This window comes from Abramis brama (genome assembly GCF_963993115.1).
Source record: "Abramis brama genome assembly, chromosome: 22".
NCBI lineage: Eukaryota > Metazoa > Chordata > Actinopteri > Cypriniformes > Leuciscidae > Abramis > Abramis brama.
Window position 1 is genome coordinate 25,046,113 of NC_139984.1, and position 18,670 is coordinate 25,064,782.

The 18,670-nt window shown below is 37.5% G+C and overlaps 1 protein-coding gene across 1 annotated transcript in view; it reads left to right on the top strand.

The window, feature by feature from the left end:
• Positions 1 to 18,670, top strand: part of plxna1a (plexin A1a) — a 207,445-nt gene that overhangs the window by 86,436 nt on the left and 102,339 nt on the right. The window contains exon 4 of the mRNA XM_084099972.1: positions 9,658 to 9,789. Within this exon, the coding sequence (XP_083956098.1) occupies positions 9,658 to 9,789 (132 nt within the window). The remainder of the gene's footprint in view (positions 1 to 9,657; positions 9,790 to 18,670) is intronic.

Here is an 18,670-nt window from a genome sequence, read left to right on the forward strand (position 1 = left end):
TTCACACTGCATTGAATGTTCTCTCGGGTCCGCAGGATTCCATTTGGCGTTGGTCAGCGCTGCAGAATGTCGATGTTGATGATGTTTCTGTGAGAAATATGTGCTGCCTAGTGGAATGCTGTAAACGGATAAGCATCTTTGAAATGTGCTCCTTTCCTCCAAGGGTCTGTATGGAAGTTTAAGTGTCTCGATGTGCATTGACATTTACTGTAGACGTGCAACTTAATTGGCAACACACACTTAGCCACCTCCGCACGCACTCACATAAACATTCTCAAATTTAATTTAAATCCGTCTGAAATTTATGATCCTAACAGATGATTGAATAACCCACTTCGGATCTGTAGATGAACACCCGTGTCTAAGAATGACTTGCAGGTATTAGTAATGCAGAGATGTATATTAATGCATAAGCATAATTAATCTTCAGACATATCCATCGTCTGTGACGCTTTTTTTACTCAAAGGAAAAATTCAAGACCTTATTTCGAAATGGAAGTCATGGTGCTTTTTACAGCCAGTTCGCTTTCAAATAAAGTGATTTTACTCTTTCATAAACCTTAAAGACTCAAATCGATCCTGTTTTGTGTTGGATTTTATAAGATTTGTCATAAACAGCTTTATATGATTTCGGCCCAGAAGTAAATAGCCAATGAAACACACCTTTCTCCAGGTTCATAATTATTTTCCACACCCAGAAAAGTAGCCAATGTGTCCATGCACTCTGTATGATAATAATGTTTACCATTTCCATCAGCGCTTTATTGTGCTATCAGTTTCGGCACTGGCTGAAGGCACTGCTTTGCTTCACAGCAGAGTGAGCTCTTCCATGGAGAAGGCTTCACTGGGATTATTTTGACCTGCTCACCCTCTGCAGATTGTATCTTGTATCTCTCTCTCTTTGGTTTTCAAGCACCGGCAGGTAGTTTGTCCCGGTGGAGCCTGTCCTCAAGTGATCCTTTTCCTCAGAGCTCAAACGCAGTGTTTTCTGTGTGCTCAGGTATGTCAGATTGTCTTGCAGAGGTGAGATTGGGAAAATGCCACACTCTCTCTCTTCGCTTTGATGCGTCAAGTACGTTCACATCCTTATGAGAGAGTTTTTGTTTGGCTTTGTCAGTATTATTGCCTCACTCCATTGTTGCAGATGTCATTTCGGTGACACTCGCTGAGAGCCGCCATTGAGGATTACATACCCTCGTCAAACAGCGTAGCTTGTTGCGTAGAGTGTGACCCTCAAATTTGACACAAGGTTTGGGCAAATATTTTTAGAACCATCTGATTGCACCGTTAGTACCCTAAAAATGTAGCTTGTTATGCTCTGTTTGCATTTGCTTTAAAGCATTTTTGTTGAGCTTGCAATAGCGGGGGTGTTTCATCTATAGTCAAGAATCTGTTCGTGGCAAATAAATGCATGCGACCTAAATTATTATGAGTTGTTTTATCATATTTTAGTCATATTTTTATTTTTTTTCCAATATAGCAAAACATCTGGCCACAACATATGTAGATTATGTGCAAAATATATGCTGTAAACAGCATGGCTTAAGAAAACATATTTTTCACATTTTAAACGATTTCCTTTACACCTTCAAATGACAAACATTAGAAAATGTCATGGGGATGAGACATGGGGAATTCCCATGGAGATTCCCAATCTTACAATGCATTTTGTGTAAAATGTTTATGTTATATTGTCATATATATAGTATGATATACTTTATATTATGATATTTTACATGGGAAATATATAAAAATGGCAAAATAGTCAATAAAAGTAAACTCATTAATAATATATAAAAAATATCCATCCATCCATCCATCCATCCATCCATCCATAGTTAGATAATTAGGACATCAATTTATTATGAAGTAAAATATATTGCATTTATAGTAAATTTACAATTTTACTTGAATAACGAAATTTACCTGAGAAAAAAATATAACATCAGGTGACATGTCAAGCAGTTATTGGTTGAATAATTTAAAGCAGAGATTTCTCTAATAAAGAATTTCAAGCTCATTGTGACTTCCAACTCAAAAATTCAGTGCGTCACATATAGAAGATATGTACAGTAAAGATGTGGCTGAGAATCTTGGAGCTCATATGGGCAACATAGGTTCAAATATGGAATTTTTAGTAGAGACTTAAATATTGAGGAAAATACCTTGAGAGAACCTCATCATTTTGTGGTAATGCAGTCATGAGTTGATGAAGTTGTGGCATTTGCAGTCACAAACGAGCTGTTTGGATCTCCATTTAGCATTGGGAGATGATGTATAGGCAGGCACAATCTGTAGTTAAAGAAATCATCGCCGGAGGCTTCCCTAATGACTATTGGTATTGCAGTGTTATGCTGAGCTCCGTAGCATCCCATTTATTCTGTATTTTTGTCCGCAGCTCGCTCTTGTCAGAGGTTTGAGTGTATGAGAAGTGGCCTGGCAGTTCCAGCGTGCAGTTTGTGACAAATGGAGATGACTTAGGAGTTGCTTTCATACTCACTGCAGGGCAAACTCCCATTTTTTCCACCTAGTTTTAACCGCACAGTCTGTCTTGCTTGACTGCCGGTGTGCGTCTGTTGTGTCAAGAGGACCTGAAGGGGGGAGGTCTGAGAGAGGAAGATAGAGAGCGGGAGTAAGCGGATGGCGGAAAGACGACAAGTAGGAAAATAGAAATTAAATTCCTCTCAATGCTCCGAGGAGCCTTCGAACCCGAGGCCAAATCAGATATTGTAAGGGAAGTGGAACGAGGTCGAATGAGCTTGAGCTGCTATCTGTTGCACAGACTGTCATAATGAAACGTTTACGGCTGGGGTTAGAAAACCATCTAGAGACCTCTATGATTAGCCCCTTCTCCCTTTGCCCGGGTTCCTCAGACTGCCTAGTTCCCAATGCCCACGAGGTGCACTTGTTTTCCCCGTAAAACCCAGCTGGGCCGATGAGTATATTTTGTCTGTACGGCACAACAAAGTTCTCCCTCGGTGAAGATTCTTCTTTTCGGTGAAGAGCTTTTGGGTTTTGACCTGCTGCCTCTAATACACAAGTTGTTTTTGCATCTCCAGGAAGAGGATTAGCATAGCGGGACAGTTGAGCTGTGTTTAATTAGCATGTCTAAGTCCTGCTCTGTAGAAGTATCTGGTGGGTAAAAATGGTTTAGTTTAGTACACAATGTATGAGGATACTAAACAAAAAAGTCATTGGACTGAAGATATAGACTTGGGCTAACGATTAGCATGTATGCTCTGACGCATCCCACTTGGCAAATTGTATACATTTTTAGATACATGTTTTAAATGTATTTATATTGTCCAAAATGTATGTATATATATATATATATATATATATATATATATATATATACAGTTTATTTCCTCTTGAAACTTGACACTATTTTATCTAAATAAATAAAAAAATAAAACGCTAAGAACTAAAATCAGTTAAATTCTAATTTAGTCCTCACAACAATATCCAGTTTAATTTTTTTTTTATATTTGATAAAGATTACATTTGACCGTGTATAAATATATCTATAATGTTCTAATTTATAATGCTTTATTCTAAATGTAAAAAAAAGAAAAAGAAAATCTTTAAAAACTACATTTTCTTGCCCCTTAAAAAATATGCCCCTTGTATATTTTTGTTATATTAAATGTCATACTATTTTGTCTAAATAAATGTAAAAAATAAAACACTAAGAATTAATATCAGTTTTAAATGCTGAAAATTAATTTAAGCCTCACAACATTAAAATTCAGATCAAAAAAAGGGATATTCATTTTTGATATTTCAGATTCGATAATGAATAGATTTAAGAGTGTTATTAAATTAGTGTATTAAAGATTATTTGAAGTGAGTGTCACATGATGGTAACAGTACTCTAAAAGGCATGTTTATTTGGCCCAGGGATGCACAATATCAGATACGATATACTGTGTCGCAGAGTTCAATACAGTATACATCCGATATCGACCGGATTTCGTACCAGCTATATATATAATAAGCTAAATTCACCCTACAAAGTTAGCATTAGTGTCGGTACATACATCTCTCTCCATTTCAAATCTAACCTATAGCTGAAAGATCCTATTTTTACCTCTTGTTATCTACAGCTCTGAGCCTGTTCGCCCTCTTCGTTGCGTAAGCCGCGTGTGCCTGTCCCAGGGGTGCGCCCCGAGTCTCTTCCTCCAGGCTCGGCTGGCTTCTTCTCAGGGGAACGAACCGGGACGGACAGTGGTGGCAGCGTGTTTGGGCCAGCGTGGGCCGAGTACGGGCCTTCCGTCTCATTAATTAGCCAGTGATTGCGCTCAATCAGATGCAGATCTTTACTTTAAGGGCTGCATATCAAAGGCAGGAATCTGGTGGCTGGTTTATTATTCACAGGGAGACCTAGTTATGTCAAGAGCATGCGAGTGGAGCTTGTAGCAGCGGTGGGGGTGAGTGGCGGAGGAGATGCTGTACCCATGGAGTGCCTGAAAGATTAAAAAGGTGGAGGCTGAGACATGCCTGTCGCTCTCCGGGGACCAAGCATCGACTCCCCTTCTTCCTTTATTATTTCCCCCTCTTCTCTCGCTCGCGCCGTCTTTCCCCCTTATCATTTAGTCACCATGATGCCGCACACGACAACACAAAGACTGAACAGATGCGACATTGATCTTCGGCGTCTCCAGCTGGATTATACCCCTGGTTTATTCAAGCCAGTCAAGCATTCAAAGACAAACCTGCTCCTGTTTCCTTGTCTTATTAATGATGAAACTCACCGGGGAGTGGGCATTGGGTCCCCAGGAGCCGCGCAGTGGCGTGCCATCATTGTGCCCACTGGGACTGTCTGTCCACGGCTGCTTTTTGGCCGGCGTCCTATAGAGAGAGCAGCAGCATGGCAGAGAAAGATGATTAATTTCACAGAGTAATCTGTCACGCTGATCAAGCTCAATGAGTTTGTGTGTACCAGGTTCTGTTCCTGCCGGTAAGATGCAGACTGTGAAGTCAGCAGGTGCCATGGGAAGTATTGGATGCCCTCCAGAAAAGGGTCAAAGAGGCTGGAGACGCTCGCACTAAGCGACTCTTCCTGTTTCTCAAGGCCTTCGGAGGGTACAGCAACATTGTACTGTATATTGCAACATTCAATATTGCATAATTGGCTCCCTTTTCATGAGTTGGCAGCTCTATAAAGCTTTAAGGCTTTTTAAAATGTTTTATTTATATTATTTTTAATAGGCCTTTTGTATGTATGTATGTATGTATGTATATATATATATATATATATATATATATATATATATATATATATATATATATATATATATATATATATATATACATACAGTATGTGTATATATATATATATATATATATATATATATATATATATATATATACACATACATACATACATACATACATACATACATGCATACATAGTAAAACAGTAAAAAAATACCACAAAAGGTCCATGAGCATGGACTCGAACTCGGGACGCCCGATGCGCAACTGTGCTATATGTCGGCGCTCTGCCCACGAGGCTATTGACGCTGACATGTAACTGTTTTTTTTTAAACTTTTTTAAATTATATTTAATTCTACTTACTTACATTCAAATTCCAACTGCAATTATGTATCCCATGTTCTACCTAAATTAAAATTTCAGAATTGAATTGGAATTTAAAATACATTTTCAATTCAGTTGAGTATATTTCAATTCAGTATACACCAGTTGCACAGCACTGGTATATATTTTCCATTTTGCAATATTACCTCTTAATTTCATCTGAACAACCAATTTAGAATGATGTTGAAAAAAAGAAACATTGAAGTCAAACTGCAGCAGCAGGGAAAAAAGAGCCTGTGGAAAACCCAGCATGCTTTCAATCCTACATTTCAAGTCAGCATCCTTTATTGATCATACTCCAGTGCGTTGATGTCAAGACACGAAACGTCCGAGAGCGACCTCATGGTCCGCACATTATCCGTGGCTGAGAGGCCACTAATGAAATTGGATTCAGGCTCATCTGGAAAGTGCCCTCCTGTTTGATTTAATTAGCCAAATGTCTCCGTTCCCCATCCAGGCTGGAGTAAAATGATTTTCAACAACGGAGAGTTGATGGGTCGCCACAGTCTCCGGCAGAGAAATGCCTGGGTTTTGTGACAAAACTCCTGTCAATCATTCTCTCCAACAAAGCTCTGAATGCATTTCAGTATATACTGAAATTTAGAGCTGCCTGTCAGGAACAACCTTCTTTTTTCTTTTCTTTTTTCCCCATTTGAAGGATTACATAAGACATAGCTACAAGCTCTTTTATGTCTATGACAGTTTATCATTGCATTGACTGTTGACCTCGCTGATGTCATAAGGTCACATACAAATTCATACGTGCTTTACCGGAGACGTTGACAAGATTGAAAAGGCCAGACCTGTTTCAATTTGCTCTGAAGCCGTCAAGAGTGACCCTTCATTGAACCCTGGTCCACCTTAATTATTGTTCATCCATAGACCAGCATTAAGGAAGACTGCAGGGCTCTGTTTCTTAATTTATAGGTTCCTATTTTAGGTTATTACCCAATGCGCTCATTATGTGCAGTCTGCAGCAAGAAGGCTAGAAGGGTTTGCTTCTGTCCTGAAATGATTCTGCCATGACTTACCGTAATGGAACCATAAACATGAGAAGATAATGCAAGTAGCAATCATGGAGAATATTCATCTAATAAGATGGTGTGAATTCAATATTTGTTTTGGTATGAATGATTTGAGTGCGGCACATATAGTCCCCAAGGACATTCGGCGGTTTTTAGTTTAAAGGTGAAGCGTCATTTAAAAGGTACATTACAAAATGATGTGTTCTCTATTGACCTCTTTGGTTGAAACCAAAATACAACATTTTAATTCTATATTTTAAATATAACTATAGTTTATTTCAAATTCATACATTTTAGTATTTTTTTAAATTAAAAATACATCAATAAAATAAATAATATGATTAAGTTATAATTATTAAATGATATATTTTTTAAAATATATATTTTAATTCGATTTAAAAAAATAATAATAATAGTATTTGTACTGTAAACTTCTATCATAGTGCTTCTGTGATCATTTTGGCTGTTCATGTAAATATGTCTTTGCGCTGGCGTATAAGTCATTAACCTTCAGAAATGTCACTTTATATGTCAAAAGGTCAAGTCTTTAAATCGCATTGTTCTCTTACCCAGGAAGTGACTGAAAATGATTTCTAAAGCAGAGACAGTAGCAGTAATACTCCAGACTATAAGGTGCATTGGGATTCAGCAGCAGTCAGTAGGGAGAACTGGGTTTGTTTTTGTTTTTTCACCTTCCAACTTCATCTCTCCTGACACCTTTATTAAGGCAGTGTGAGACAGAGAGTTCTCTAGCTCTTCCTGCTTCTTCCTGTTGAGGAGAAGATGGGCCATCTGCCAAGAATCTGCAATTTGAAGAGTCATTGCACAATTACGTCTATCTGCACGACTCTAAAAAAGGGCGGGGAAATGCAGATGGCAATTCTTGCTCACCCTTGAAGAACAATTATATATGTTTATCCCATTTAATCGGTTTCATATGGCAGGGAAACTTGCAGGAGAGTTTGTTAGTTGCATTGTCCTGCAAGTTTTAGGCATGTCCAAAAATCGCATAGCAGTGGCCAGTTTTCTAGATTAGTATTCCTGCTCCATGCGGCTAAAGCATTCTCCATGTCATGCATTCTCCTGCTCGGACACAGGGGAAGATCCTTACTCTCTCTCTTTCAGCTCCCCACTGCAGGAACTTCAGCATTGCTTGGCATGAGTTCCAGAAGGATTGGCTGAGAGAGAGGATGAGATGTCCTTGAGCTGTTATCTGCCACTACTTCATAATGAACTGCGTCCCGCGGGAGTAATGCTCAGTGAAGTGATGGAGGGGGGAACATAGACAACAGACTCCAAATCCCAGACTGCTTTGCTGTTATTTGACCCTCTATCCCTCACTGAGCAACAATATACAGGGTTCCCACAATCATGGAAAACCTTGAATTAAAATTTGTGTAACAATTTCCTGGCCTGAAGTTTTCTTCTTTATATAATATTTCATTTACATACCAACGATATAATAGTTTTCAATCTAATTTATCTACGCATTTTAAATTATATTAGTTGTCATGAGGAGACTCACTCGTTATTCACTACTAAACATTCTTCACTATTTGTGTTTTGGTTTATTAAATATTTTGTTCGGCAAAGTTACTTTGCAAATTCACACTTGTATAGAAAGCAGCTTATTTTGATTTTGCAGCTTCTTTCAGCTTTGGAGAAGAACACAAATGTGATGTGATCTAAAGTAATTTTTGCTTTTTAGTATGATTGAATTGGGTCATCGAAGGTCAGCAGCAAAGACATTGGTTAATAAAGTGAGATTAAATACATAAAGTATATGTGTGATATTAAACATTTAATTATTGCAGGTTCGCATAATATTCTGAGTTTGCATCGCACTGTTTGTATTCATGTTGAGGAATACTGAATCTGTTGTTGTGCAAGTGAGATTAGTAAATGCATGTTCACATTTAGTCTACAACTACAATAACCATCATGTTTTCAGAGCGTACACAACGCCTCTAAAACGTACTCATAATGTCTCTCAGAATGTGGAAAAGAGAGCTGTCAGTCAATAAATGGGAAAACAAAGTAACCTGCATTACTTATTTGAAAAAGTAACTCAGATATTTTGTTGCATTAATGCATTACTTTACTAGTTACTTATGAAAAGTAATCTGATTACGTAACTTGTGTTACTTGTAATGCATTTTTTTTTGCCCATATAAAATGTTGTTCTATAAATGTGGCAGTTTACATGAGGCCACGATGCACAGCTTTAGGTTTTAGTTAAAGAACAGAACTGCTGATTAAGTTCACTCTATTTTCAGATATTTGTAGATGTAATTTTAGTTCTCTTGAACCAGCTGCAGGGTTTGACCCACATAGGCCACACTGACTCCCAGGTGTGGGCGGCTGAAACTCCCTGCAACTCTTTCACTCTGTGCTGTGGACCTTTCTGAGGAAAACCGAACTGCTTTACCAGCTTTTGTGTTTTTGTAAGTGGGTCGGACGGTGCTCTAGTATACCCCGGTGCTGCAGGCGCTCTCTTCATTAGCAATGGGGTGGTGTCAGAGGGCCCAGGTAATGCGCTCCCATGGCGCTCGGCGAAGGGGACGGTCATTAATCAGCGGGACACGGCACCGGAGCCGAGCACATCATTAGGCCCTGAAACACCACGGGATGCTGAGGTCACGCTCCCCTGACCCTGCATCAATAAGACCAGGGATAGTGACTTAAAAGAGGGTATATTTCTGGCTGATGCTACGGTGGGCCAAACAGAAAGTGATGCTGCGTTTATTATTGACCAAGATGCATTTGTTTATCATCGTTCGAGGCCGCTGTTACTCCCTTTTAAGCATTGATGTGAAGGCAGCGGAGTTAAATGGATATATTATGCAGCTTAGAGAGACACCAAACCAACAACTTTCATTCAATTTTCATTATAAAGCCATTTTTTTTCTACCTTCTAAAAGCCAGAATGCTGCACAAAGTGAACAGCAAATCAGAACGCAGCCAGATTGCACAAATCCAAAGTATATTTGCTCTTTAATATTCAACGTATATCTTCTTTGTTTCTTTCAGATCTTGGTGAACTCCATTACCCAGCCTGCACTGCTGTATGAGAACGTGGTGGTGAGCGAAGGGAAACCAATTTTGAGGGACATGCTGTTCAGCCCTGACCATCAATACATCTACACACTCACAGAGAAAGAGGTAAGACTTCAGGGAGTGTGCTGTTTGTGATGGTCGACGTGTTTTATTTGGCTAGAATGTTCTGAGGAGCCCAACGGACAAGCTGTGTGGTTCGGTCACGCACATGAGTCCCCAAAGAGTCCAAATAGAAAAGGAAAACACAAAGAGAATGAAAATGAAGAGACACGTTTTCCAAACGCTTGGTTGATATAACACGAATGGAAGTATGAGAATTTAGATTCTTAAGTTCAGTGTAGCCATTGTTCGCCTTGATTTGACAGACGTTTTTATCCAAAGTGACTCACTGTGTGTTGCATTTTTAGGCTTGCTAAAATTTAGAAATTTTTAGGCTTGCTAAAAAAACTTTAGAGTTGCTAGCACTGTTCTGTACTTTTTGAGATCCTGGAAATGCTTACTGCACAAGAGCACTTGTTGTGGCCTTTCCTTTGTCATCTGGTCCAACCTATCCTTTTTTTTCATTTTAATTTTAAATCGAGTTAGTTTTTATCGGGGGAAAACTAATGGTTGTAAAACTACATAAGTTTATTTTGACACAATATAGGCTTTTTTACACTAAAATTAGCGTTATTACTGTATGTATTTTGTCTAACATGAATTTGAACAGAACACGTAGCCTATTTTTACAACCTTTGTTATTATTATTATTATTTTTTATTTATAATTATGATTATGTTGAGACATTTTATTGAACTAAGCAAATTCTCATTATCAGAATAAGAGTCATAATAATAATAATAATAATAATAATAAATAATACATATTTTAATAATTTTTTGCAAAGAAATGTATATGTAGGCACAATTTATTTATCTTCTAACTAATTTCAAGCATTTAAAGTCTGTGTGAACCGGACGTTGCGGCAGACTTTACCTCAGTATTGTGACGAGTGAAACGGAATATTGAATGAGAAAAATAGAGGGCATTTTCAGTACATTTTCAGATTTTGATTAGATTACGAATACAATTGTATTTTGTGTGTGTGAATTAATTTGCACGGATTAATTTTTCATCACAAGACTAGAAATGTGCGCCAACATAGTAAAATGGGGTCAATTTTGATTTCATCCTGATTGGATCCTGTTTTTTTTCCCAGATAATAAGAACCACAAAAGAATTCAAATGTGTCCAAACCTTTGATTGATAAGTGTATACAGTAGCTGGGTTGGACTTCAATTTTATGAATGTATGAATTTTGAAGATGCTGTATTTTTTTACAAAAGAAAAGCCCCCCAAAAAATCAGAATTTGTATTCAACATGCTGTTTTTTTTTATTCTGCACAGATTCACATGGTGAATTCGTTAGACTGTGTATGTATGTGAGCATGTGTGAAAAAGAGAGACCCGGAGCGTGATTGTCTGCACGTGATATTCGACACTGTGTCAGCCCCCTTCCCACTTTTCCACACACACACACACACACACACACACAAGCGGCGGTGCCTCTGGTAATTCACCACTTATCAGAAAAAATTGAGGAAGGGCTTCTCTGATCTTTTTTGATGGAAAAGAAAGCGTCCAAACCCTCCGTCACCCCCACCATCCCCCCTTTTCCACTCAGACCGAAGGCTGGAGAATTCTCTCTCTCCTCTTTTTCTCCTTCCGTCTCGCTCCTTCCTTTGTTTTCCTCTCGCCTCTTTCTTTGTGCTTTCATGTTCTCCTCACTAAGGGCTGATTGGAGTGCTTCCTGTCTTCCTCTCATTAAAGGGCATTTCCTTCATCACCGTAACCCCATTCACACTCGTCTGGCCCACACCGCCTCTGATTAGAGCACCGCGCCACAGCGCCAGCCTCAAAAAGTCCTTAAAACCTGATCAAATCCAGGCATGAAAGCTTTTATTCTACCGTTTAATGTCAGAGATTAAGAGGAAATACATGTGACAGAATCATTGCAAGCATTTAAATAATGTATCATGTTATTCACATGTTCATGCTGAGATAAATGTAAGAGAGCTTTTAGAATGGAAATAGATGGCAAGAAACCTTCACGGAAGTTCATGTTGATGGCATGAAGATGGCTCTTGCTAAGTTGTTCTCTCTGCATCATCAACCCGCAGGTATTCATGGCAAACTAGATGAGAGAGAATCGGAAGCTCCCTCACAACACTTTCTATGAAACCTGTGTTGTGCGTTAGAAAGATATTTGAATGCATTATAAAGCAATTTGATTTGATCTCGCAAAGCTTGTCAAGAGCTTGTATAGTATATATCTGCTTGTTTGCAATTCAAGGGTAAATAATGAACTGGTTGTTTGAATAAGACTTAATTTTCTTTACTCAAGAAACACTATATATATATATATATATACTGTACACATATACATATACATATACACATATACACATACATATATGTATATATATGTATATATGTGTGTGTATATACATATACATACATATACACATATTAAATTAATAAAAAAATAAAATAAAAAAAAGTCATATATATATAAATATATTTTTCATACATATGTGTGTATGTATGTATATATATATGTATATGTATATGTGTGTGTATATCAGGATACATATCAGGATACACATACACCGGTAGGCAGTGGCCCACCTTACTGGGTGACCAAGTTGTGGTCCACCAGAATTTATAGTTTACCCACCTCTTTTTTTACCACTACACCACTGATTGTAATCATATTTTGTCATAAATAATTCAAGCTACAGTTTAAAATACTTACGTATTCATGGCTACACCTTTAAAGAGTCATGATTGTTGATCATACATTATGCTCTAGATGGCTCCATGAATATGTTATTATTATAATGTATTATAACTGCTTTTAATTATTTACAAGAACATGCAACTGATTCTAAGGGTATTATGAATGCATTAAGAATACATTTACAATGCATTATATACACAGGCTTCATAGAAAGTGTTAATATTAATTTCCCAATAACTCATTTTTGGTGAACAAGATATTGCTAGCTCGAGGGCCACATTCAAATGTAGACGAGAAATAACAGGCAGGGAGAAAATGCCCAGTCACATGGCATCTGACCTTTTATCGCTCTGTAATTTACAAACCAAGCCCAACTGCTGACCTTTAACCTCATCGAGACCCTTAGGTTTAAGCTCCAGAGTCTTTTACTATTTAGTACAGTTGCTCACAGCAGCGTGAGCTCTGAAGGAGAGATCTAGACTGACAATGTTAGATGATTTTGCCTCTGCTTTGAATGCATTTACCGTAATGGTTCCCAATACACACACACACACGCACACCTACAGCCTAGACATACGAAAACACGTTAGCTGCTCCAACATTGCGATCCATCAGCGCTTGGCGATAATTGTTTTTAATGTACCACGTCTTCAGATGGAAAAGGTTCTGTAATTGGTATAGATGGTTTCTGTATGAGTGCCTCTGATACGGACGGCGTGGAGATTGCATGTTGAGAGGGCGGGCTTGATAACCCTTCAACACATTAACTTAGCGCGAGGAGCGTTAGGCTAACGTTCTTTAAATGGAGCTGTGTGTATTCGCTCGGACTGATATTGATTTAAGTGCAGCTGTAAATGGCTTTGTTGGGAAAGAAGGTTTTATGGAGGAAGAATATTTGAACTATTATACAAACGAGGGGGAGGAAGTGCTTCTCTTACAGGAAGTTGTGCACATAGCACTAGCGGTGGCCACACAGGGTGATCAACCGACTCTCTGGAGGTTGAGAGCCATTGTAATGGAGATGAGAGCGGTGTTGCTGTGGTCAGCGTGTGGGTGAGAATGTAAAACCCTTAGGGTCAGATCATTGCTATGGAAGGAAAGCATACAGACAGGCTTTGATTTCTTTAGCTTATTTACTTTCTTAATAAATGGTCCTGGTCTTTTTGTGGAATTCATCAGTGCATGTTAGTCTAAAGACAAAAATGTTTGATTTTGCGCTTTATCCTTCTCTGAAGTAACTGAAGTAACAGATGTAGCCAATGCTTGGTGATGCCAGGGTGCTATTAGTGTTTCTATGCAGTTAAAAAGGATCAAAGTTGTAAAGAGTGTTTCACAAGAAAATACTATTTTAGTCTTTGTACTTGTGTTGCACGGTGTACCGATACTTCAAAAGTATCGCGATACTCGGAAATTAAAAACGTCACAATACCTAAATTTATCAGTATCGATACTTAAAAAAAAAAAAAAAAGCCTCCCTATGGACGTCTGTGTTTTTTTCCTGACGCACGCAGCAAAGAACCTGCCGCTGTCAGTGTCATGTGACAAAACACTACAGCGAGATGGCTGCATGTGCGAGCACAAGTGGTCCACGACTCGTAGAAAAAGATGACGCGAGGAGTGACATATGGAAGTACGATGCCTACCTTGCTCTGTTGCACGGTGCACCGATACTTCCAAAGTAAATCGGAAATTAAAAACGTCACGATTGCTTAATTTATTAGTAGGCTATCGATACTTCTAAGAATGACCGCGTTCAAGATTTGTAAGGCCGGCAACACACTGGCTGCGTGTCGTGTCCGTTTTTATTTCGGCTCCCATGTTAACTGCCTGCGTGACACACGCAGCTCGAGACGCGCGGAAAACGCGTGCATGCTAGAAATAGAACCGACGCCTATTTTTCACGCGACACGCAAGCGTGTTGGAAGCGTTTCCAGGCAAAATATGTCATTTGTCATGTTATGTCATTTTGACACGAATACATATTAATAAATGACATTTTGATGTTTGAAAGTTTTGACATAAATACAATATAAATGTAATTTAAAAAAAATATTATCGATTTTCAAATATTGCACCTCTCAATACAGAACGAATTATTCTGTAGCCTATTTTGCCGTCAACACTGCTGACATTGTCTTTGCTGCTATATATTTATGTTTAACATGAAGTATAGGCCTTCCACAACTCTCTCCCCACATGTCAAATATATCACCAATGAGGCTTTATCATATGTTACCAATATTAAACATTGTTTAATATAATCGCTGTTCATATTTTTATTCAAAGTTCAGAATCAAGATAAAGCTCTTATGTTTCTTATGATAAATGAGATAATGCTGCTAAATTTATATATTTTTTTACCTTGAATGTCATTGCTCTAATGTATTTTTTATATTTTGATATTTCATATTTTGTTCAAATGTTTAATATATCTGCTGTTCATATGTTCATTTATTAGTGTGTTATATGATTAGAATGTTGTCCCGGTTTTAAAATAAAGCACAGCAATGATATTTGAGAGTGTTTCTCCCTTTTCAGGAAAAGTATCGAAAAAGTATCGAAATCGCAATACTTGACTTGGTATCGGTATCGAAACAATAATTTTGGTATCGTGACAACACTGCTTTGTACTTCAAAATATAATGTTTAATTCAGTATGTTACTTGCGTTTCTTTAAATATATATATATATATATATATATATATATATATATATATATATATATATATATATATATATATATATATATATATATATAATTTATTTATTTATTTATTTATTTATTTATTTATTTATTTATAAATCACTAACAATTTCTGTATGAAAATGGTAAAAAAATAAAAAAATAAAAGAATAAAAATTAAACCTACACCAAATGTTTTGAATAAATTTAACATACCAAAACTATTAAAATTTGTTTTTGAAATAATGTAATTGAAATAAAGCTGCAATAAAATAAAATCTAATAAATAATACTAAAATGGTCTCTACTGTAATTCAGAAGAGCCCACCAGTAAGATTTCTTTGATATTCAGATCTGATATGAACCAAGAAATATCTACAGTGTAAGTCTGATTGTTTTTATCTCTTGTATTTATTTCTTTAGAAGTAGTAGCACACCTCTCCTCAACAAAGTACATTTGAAGTATCATTCATGTATATGGATCATATAGAGCTATATACATGTAAATAGCTTTAAAGTATAATACTATAATTTTATACTTCAAAAAAAAAAAAAAAAAAAAAAAAAACCTTAAACCAGGCTAATCTTGATGCGATTTAGGCTGGTTTAGCTGGCCGACCAGGCTTGGAGAGCTAGGACAGATAGGCTAGGACAAAACTTTTTTTTTCACCAGGCTCAAGGGTCCTAAATAAACCAGGCTTTTATTCCTAAATAAACTATTTCATGGTCCACTTTTCACAATCAAAGCCTAATGGATAAAATCAAGCCCTATCCTGCATTGTTTCTTACTTACTACATTTTGTCACAGTTGTCATTTGCATTACTGTTATCTTTAAGTGCATCTGTAAAATTCATCCACAAATGTGTTGCTGGTTTACTGTGTCCACCTGCAGGAGTGGGTTTGGACAGGATGAGGTGAATGAGTTTCACACGGAGGCCGCTCTCTCTTTTAGTCTGTAGCACACCAAGACCCAGAGGACCGAGCAAAAGAGAGAAGTGGAAATTAATTGGTTTGAAGCAATTTGTTCTGTCTTCTTTCCTTCATCTATCTTTTTTCTTTTCTTTCTCCCCTCTCTTTTAAGTGGCCCTCCTCCTATGGAGGAAGGAGTCAATGGGAGAGATGCCCCAGGGGTCATTTTCTTTCAAATAGCGGGTCCTCTCTCTCTCCCTCGCTCCGTCTCGCTGAGATATTGCCGCCTCTTTGAGAACTGACAGCGGTCGTGGGAGATAGATTGTGATTGGATCACTCCGGCTTCCTTAAAGCCATCTTTCATTAATTTTTCTCTCCCCGCATTCACTTCTTTCCCTGTTTATCGTAATCTGAGACATCTCGCCATCTCTCTTGTCAACAGCAGCGGCTAACAAGCCTCCGTCGCGTCTCTAACCCGAGTCACGTATTTCTTCCTCCAGGTTTTATTATGTTTGAGGAGGTGGACGAACGAAGACCGGTGTTCTCACGTGAAAGCCAGAGATGTTATTGCTCCCCTTTGAATGTAGCGAACAAAAACTTTCCGTAAACGCAATCACACCGTAATCCGGCGTTCCGATTCGCCCCGTATTTAATATGTTGACTTCCGTACCTCAGGCTTACAGAGATATCACACAGCATTAGAGAAGAGACCAATGTTCACTGATATTGCTGTTTCTTTCCCCATTTTCTCGCTGATCTGGAGGAAGATGTGTCGTATGTTGTTCACGTCCGCCTCCCCCTTTGCTCCTTAATTTTTTTTCTCTTTCTCCATTTTGTATCTCTTCATTGGATAATAGAAACGGCAGGCGGAGGCGCATGTTGTGCCTCAAACATCAAAAACTCCATTTCGTCGGGTTGACAGAACAATTTTCCATTTCCCATATTCACACCCACTTAATTAAAAGTTGCTGATAGCCCCGGCATCTCTTTCCCCCGCTCTGGGGTCCGCGGGAAGACATAAAGCTGTCCCATACTAAGCGAGAAGAAACTTCGATTAGCGTTAGCTTGATTTAAACAGCGCTCGCTGCCGTTCGGACGATAAACTTTACAATGTTTATCTGAGGCTTGGAGGAATTTCTGAAAAAAAAAAAAAAAAGGGCCATCAATGGATTTGTCAGTTTGGTATATTGCTCATGTAGTTTGGGGAGATATTGTTTATGCTTTTTGGGTGACTCATGAAAACCTGTCAAGAATGTGTCCAGCTCATATATCGCATCAAATTGAAAAGAAAGAAATCTGATATTTAATTTGGACTTCAAGAAAATGATTTGGTTTAGTTTCTCTTTTGCATTTTGACAATGTTTTCATGATTTTGAAGCACATTCAACCTCAAAAATCTCATCGTTATAATGCAAAAAATCTCATTCTCATTACTGTAATGAGGAAGAATATTGAATTACTATAATATATAAATATATACTATAACACTAGAATTTCTATAGTCTCTCTCTCTCTCTCTCTCTCTCTCTGTTTGTCTGTCTGTCTGTCTCTCTCTCTCTCTCTCTTTCTCTCTAAAACAGTAATAGTATTTCTATAATAGTTGTAGTTAATGTTGTCTCAATACTGGAATTTCCTTGGAAAATATCAATATTCGAAAACATTTTTGATACCACAGGGAAAACTGACATATATATACCTCCATACAGATAATTTGTTATCTCATATTTTTTATATAATTTGGGTAATTTGGTTGTAATAGCTTACACACAGAACAGGAAGGCTTTATTTGAATTGTTGAACTAAATTTACAACAAAAAAAAGACAAGTAAACAGTCAGTAATCAAATAAGAAATCAAAGGAATCAAATGTGAAGACTATCCAGTGTTATTTTATTGTAAAAATGAAGATTAATGCTTACAATTAAAGTTACAAAAGTTATTCAGTCAAGAGCAGCGAGTGATTTAGTTTTTTTGCTCTTTGATTAACATGACAGGTTTATTAGACTGCTGTCACTTTAAGAGCTTTCGATACATATCGAAATATCAATATTTATTAGTATTAATATTAATATTACACTAGTTGGTAGTAATATTAATTGTGCTACCTTTTATTTTATGCTTAAATGTGCACAATTGCCATGCAAATGTCACAGTACAAATAGTACGATATATTTTTTAACTACAATGTATCTTAGATTGTATTTCAAATATTTATTTATTGATGTCTGTCTTTTATTTTAGTGTGAAATATGACCTGGACATGTTTCTGTGAGACTGACCGACTTTCAACAGCGGCGTTTGGCTCCATCACCAAGCATAATGCCCAGTGTGTGTCCGCTGTGGGAGCATATGTGGGCTTGAAAGCATGTGTATATTTGTACATGCGTATCACTCCCTCTGTTAGAAGCTTTTGATCAGAACGACAGTGCTTGTATTGTTTCCTCACATAGCTGCACCTCATGGCTTCTGTGTAACACAGTACAGTGAGGAAACTCTACACGTCTCTCTCTCTCTGAAGGTCAGTGTTCTTCTGTACTCGTCTATCGGAGGGCCGAGAGGAAGTATCAGCTGGCTGTAATCTGATTTGTGTGGCGGACGTCTTAATATAGGCAATG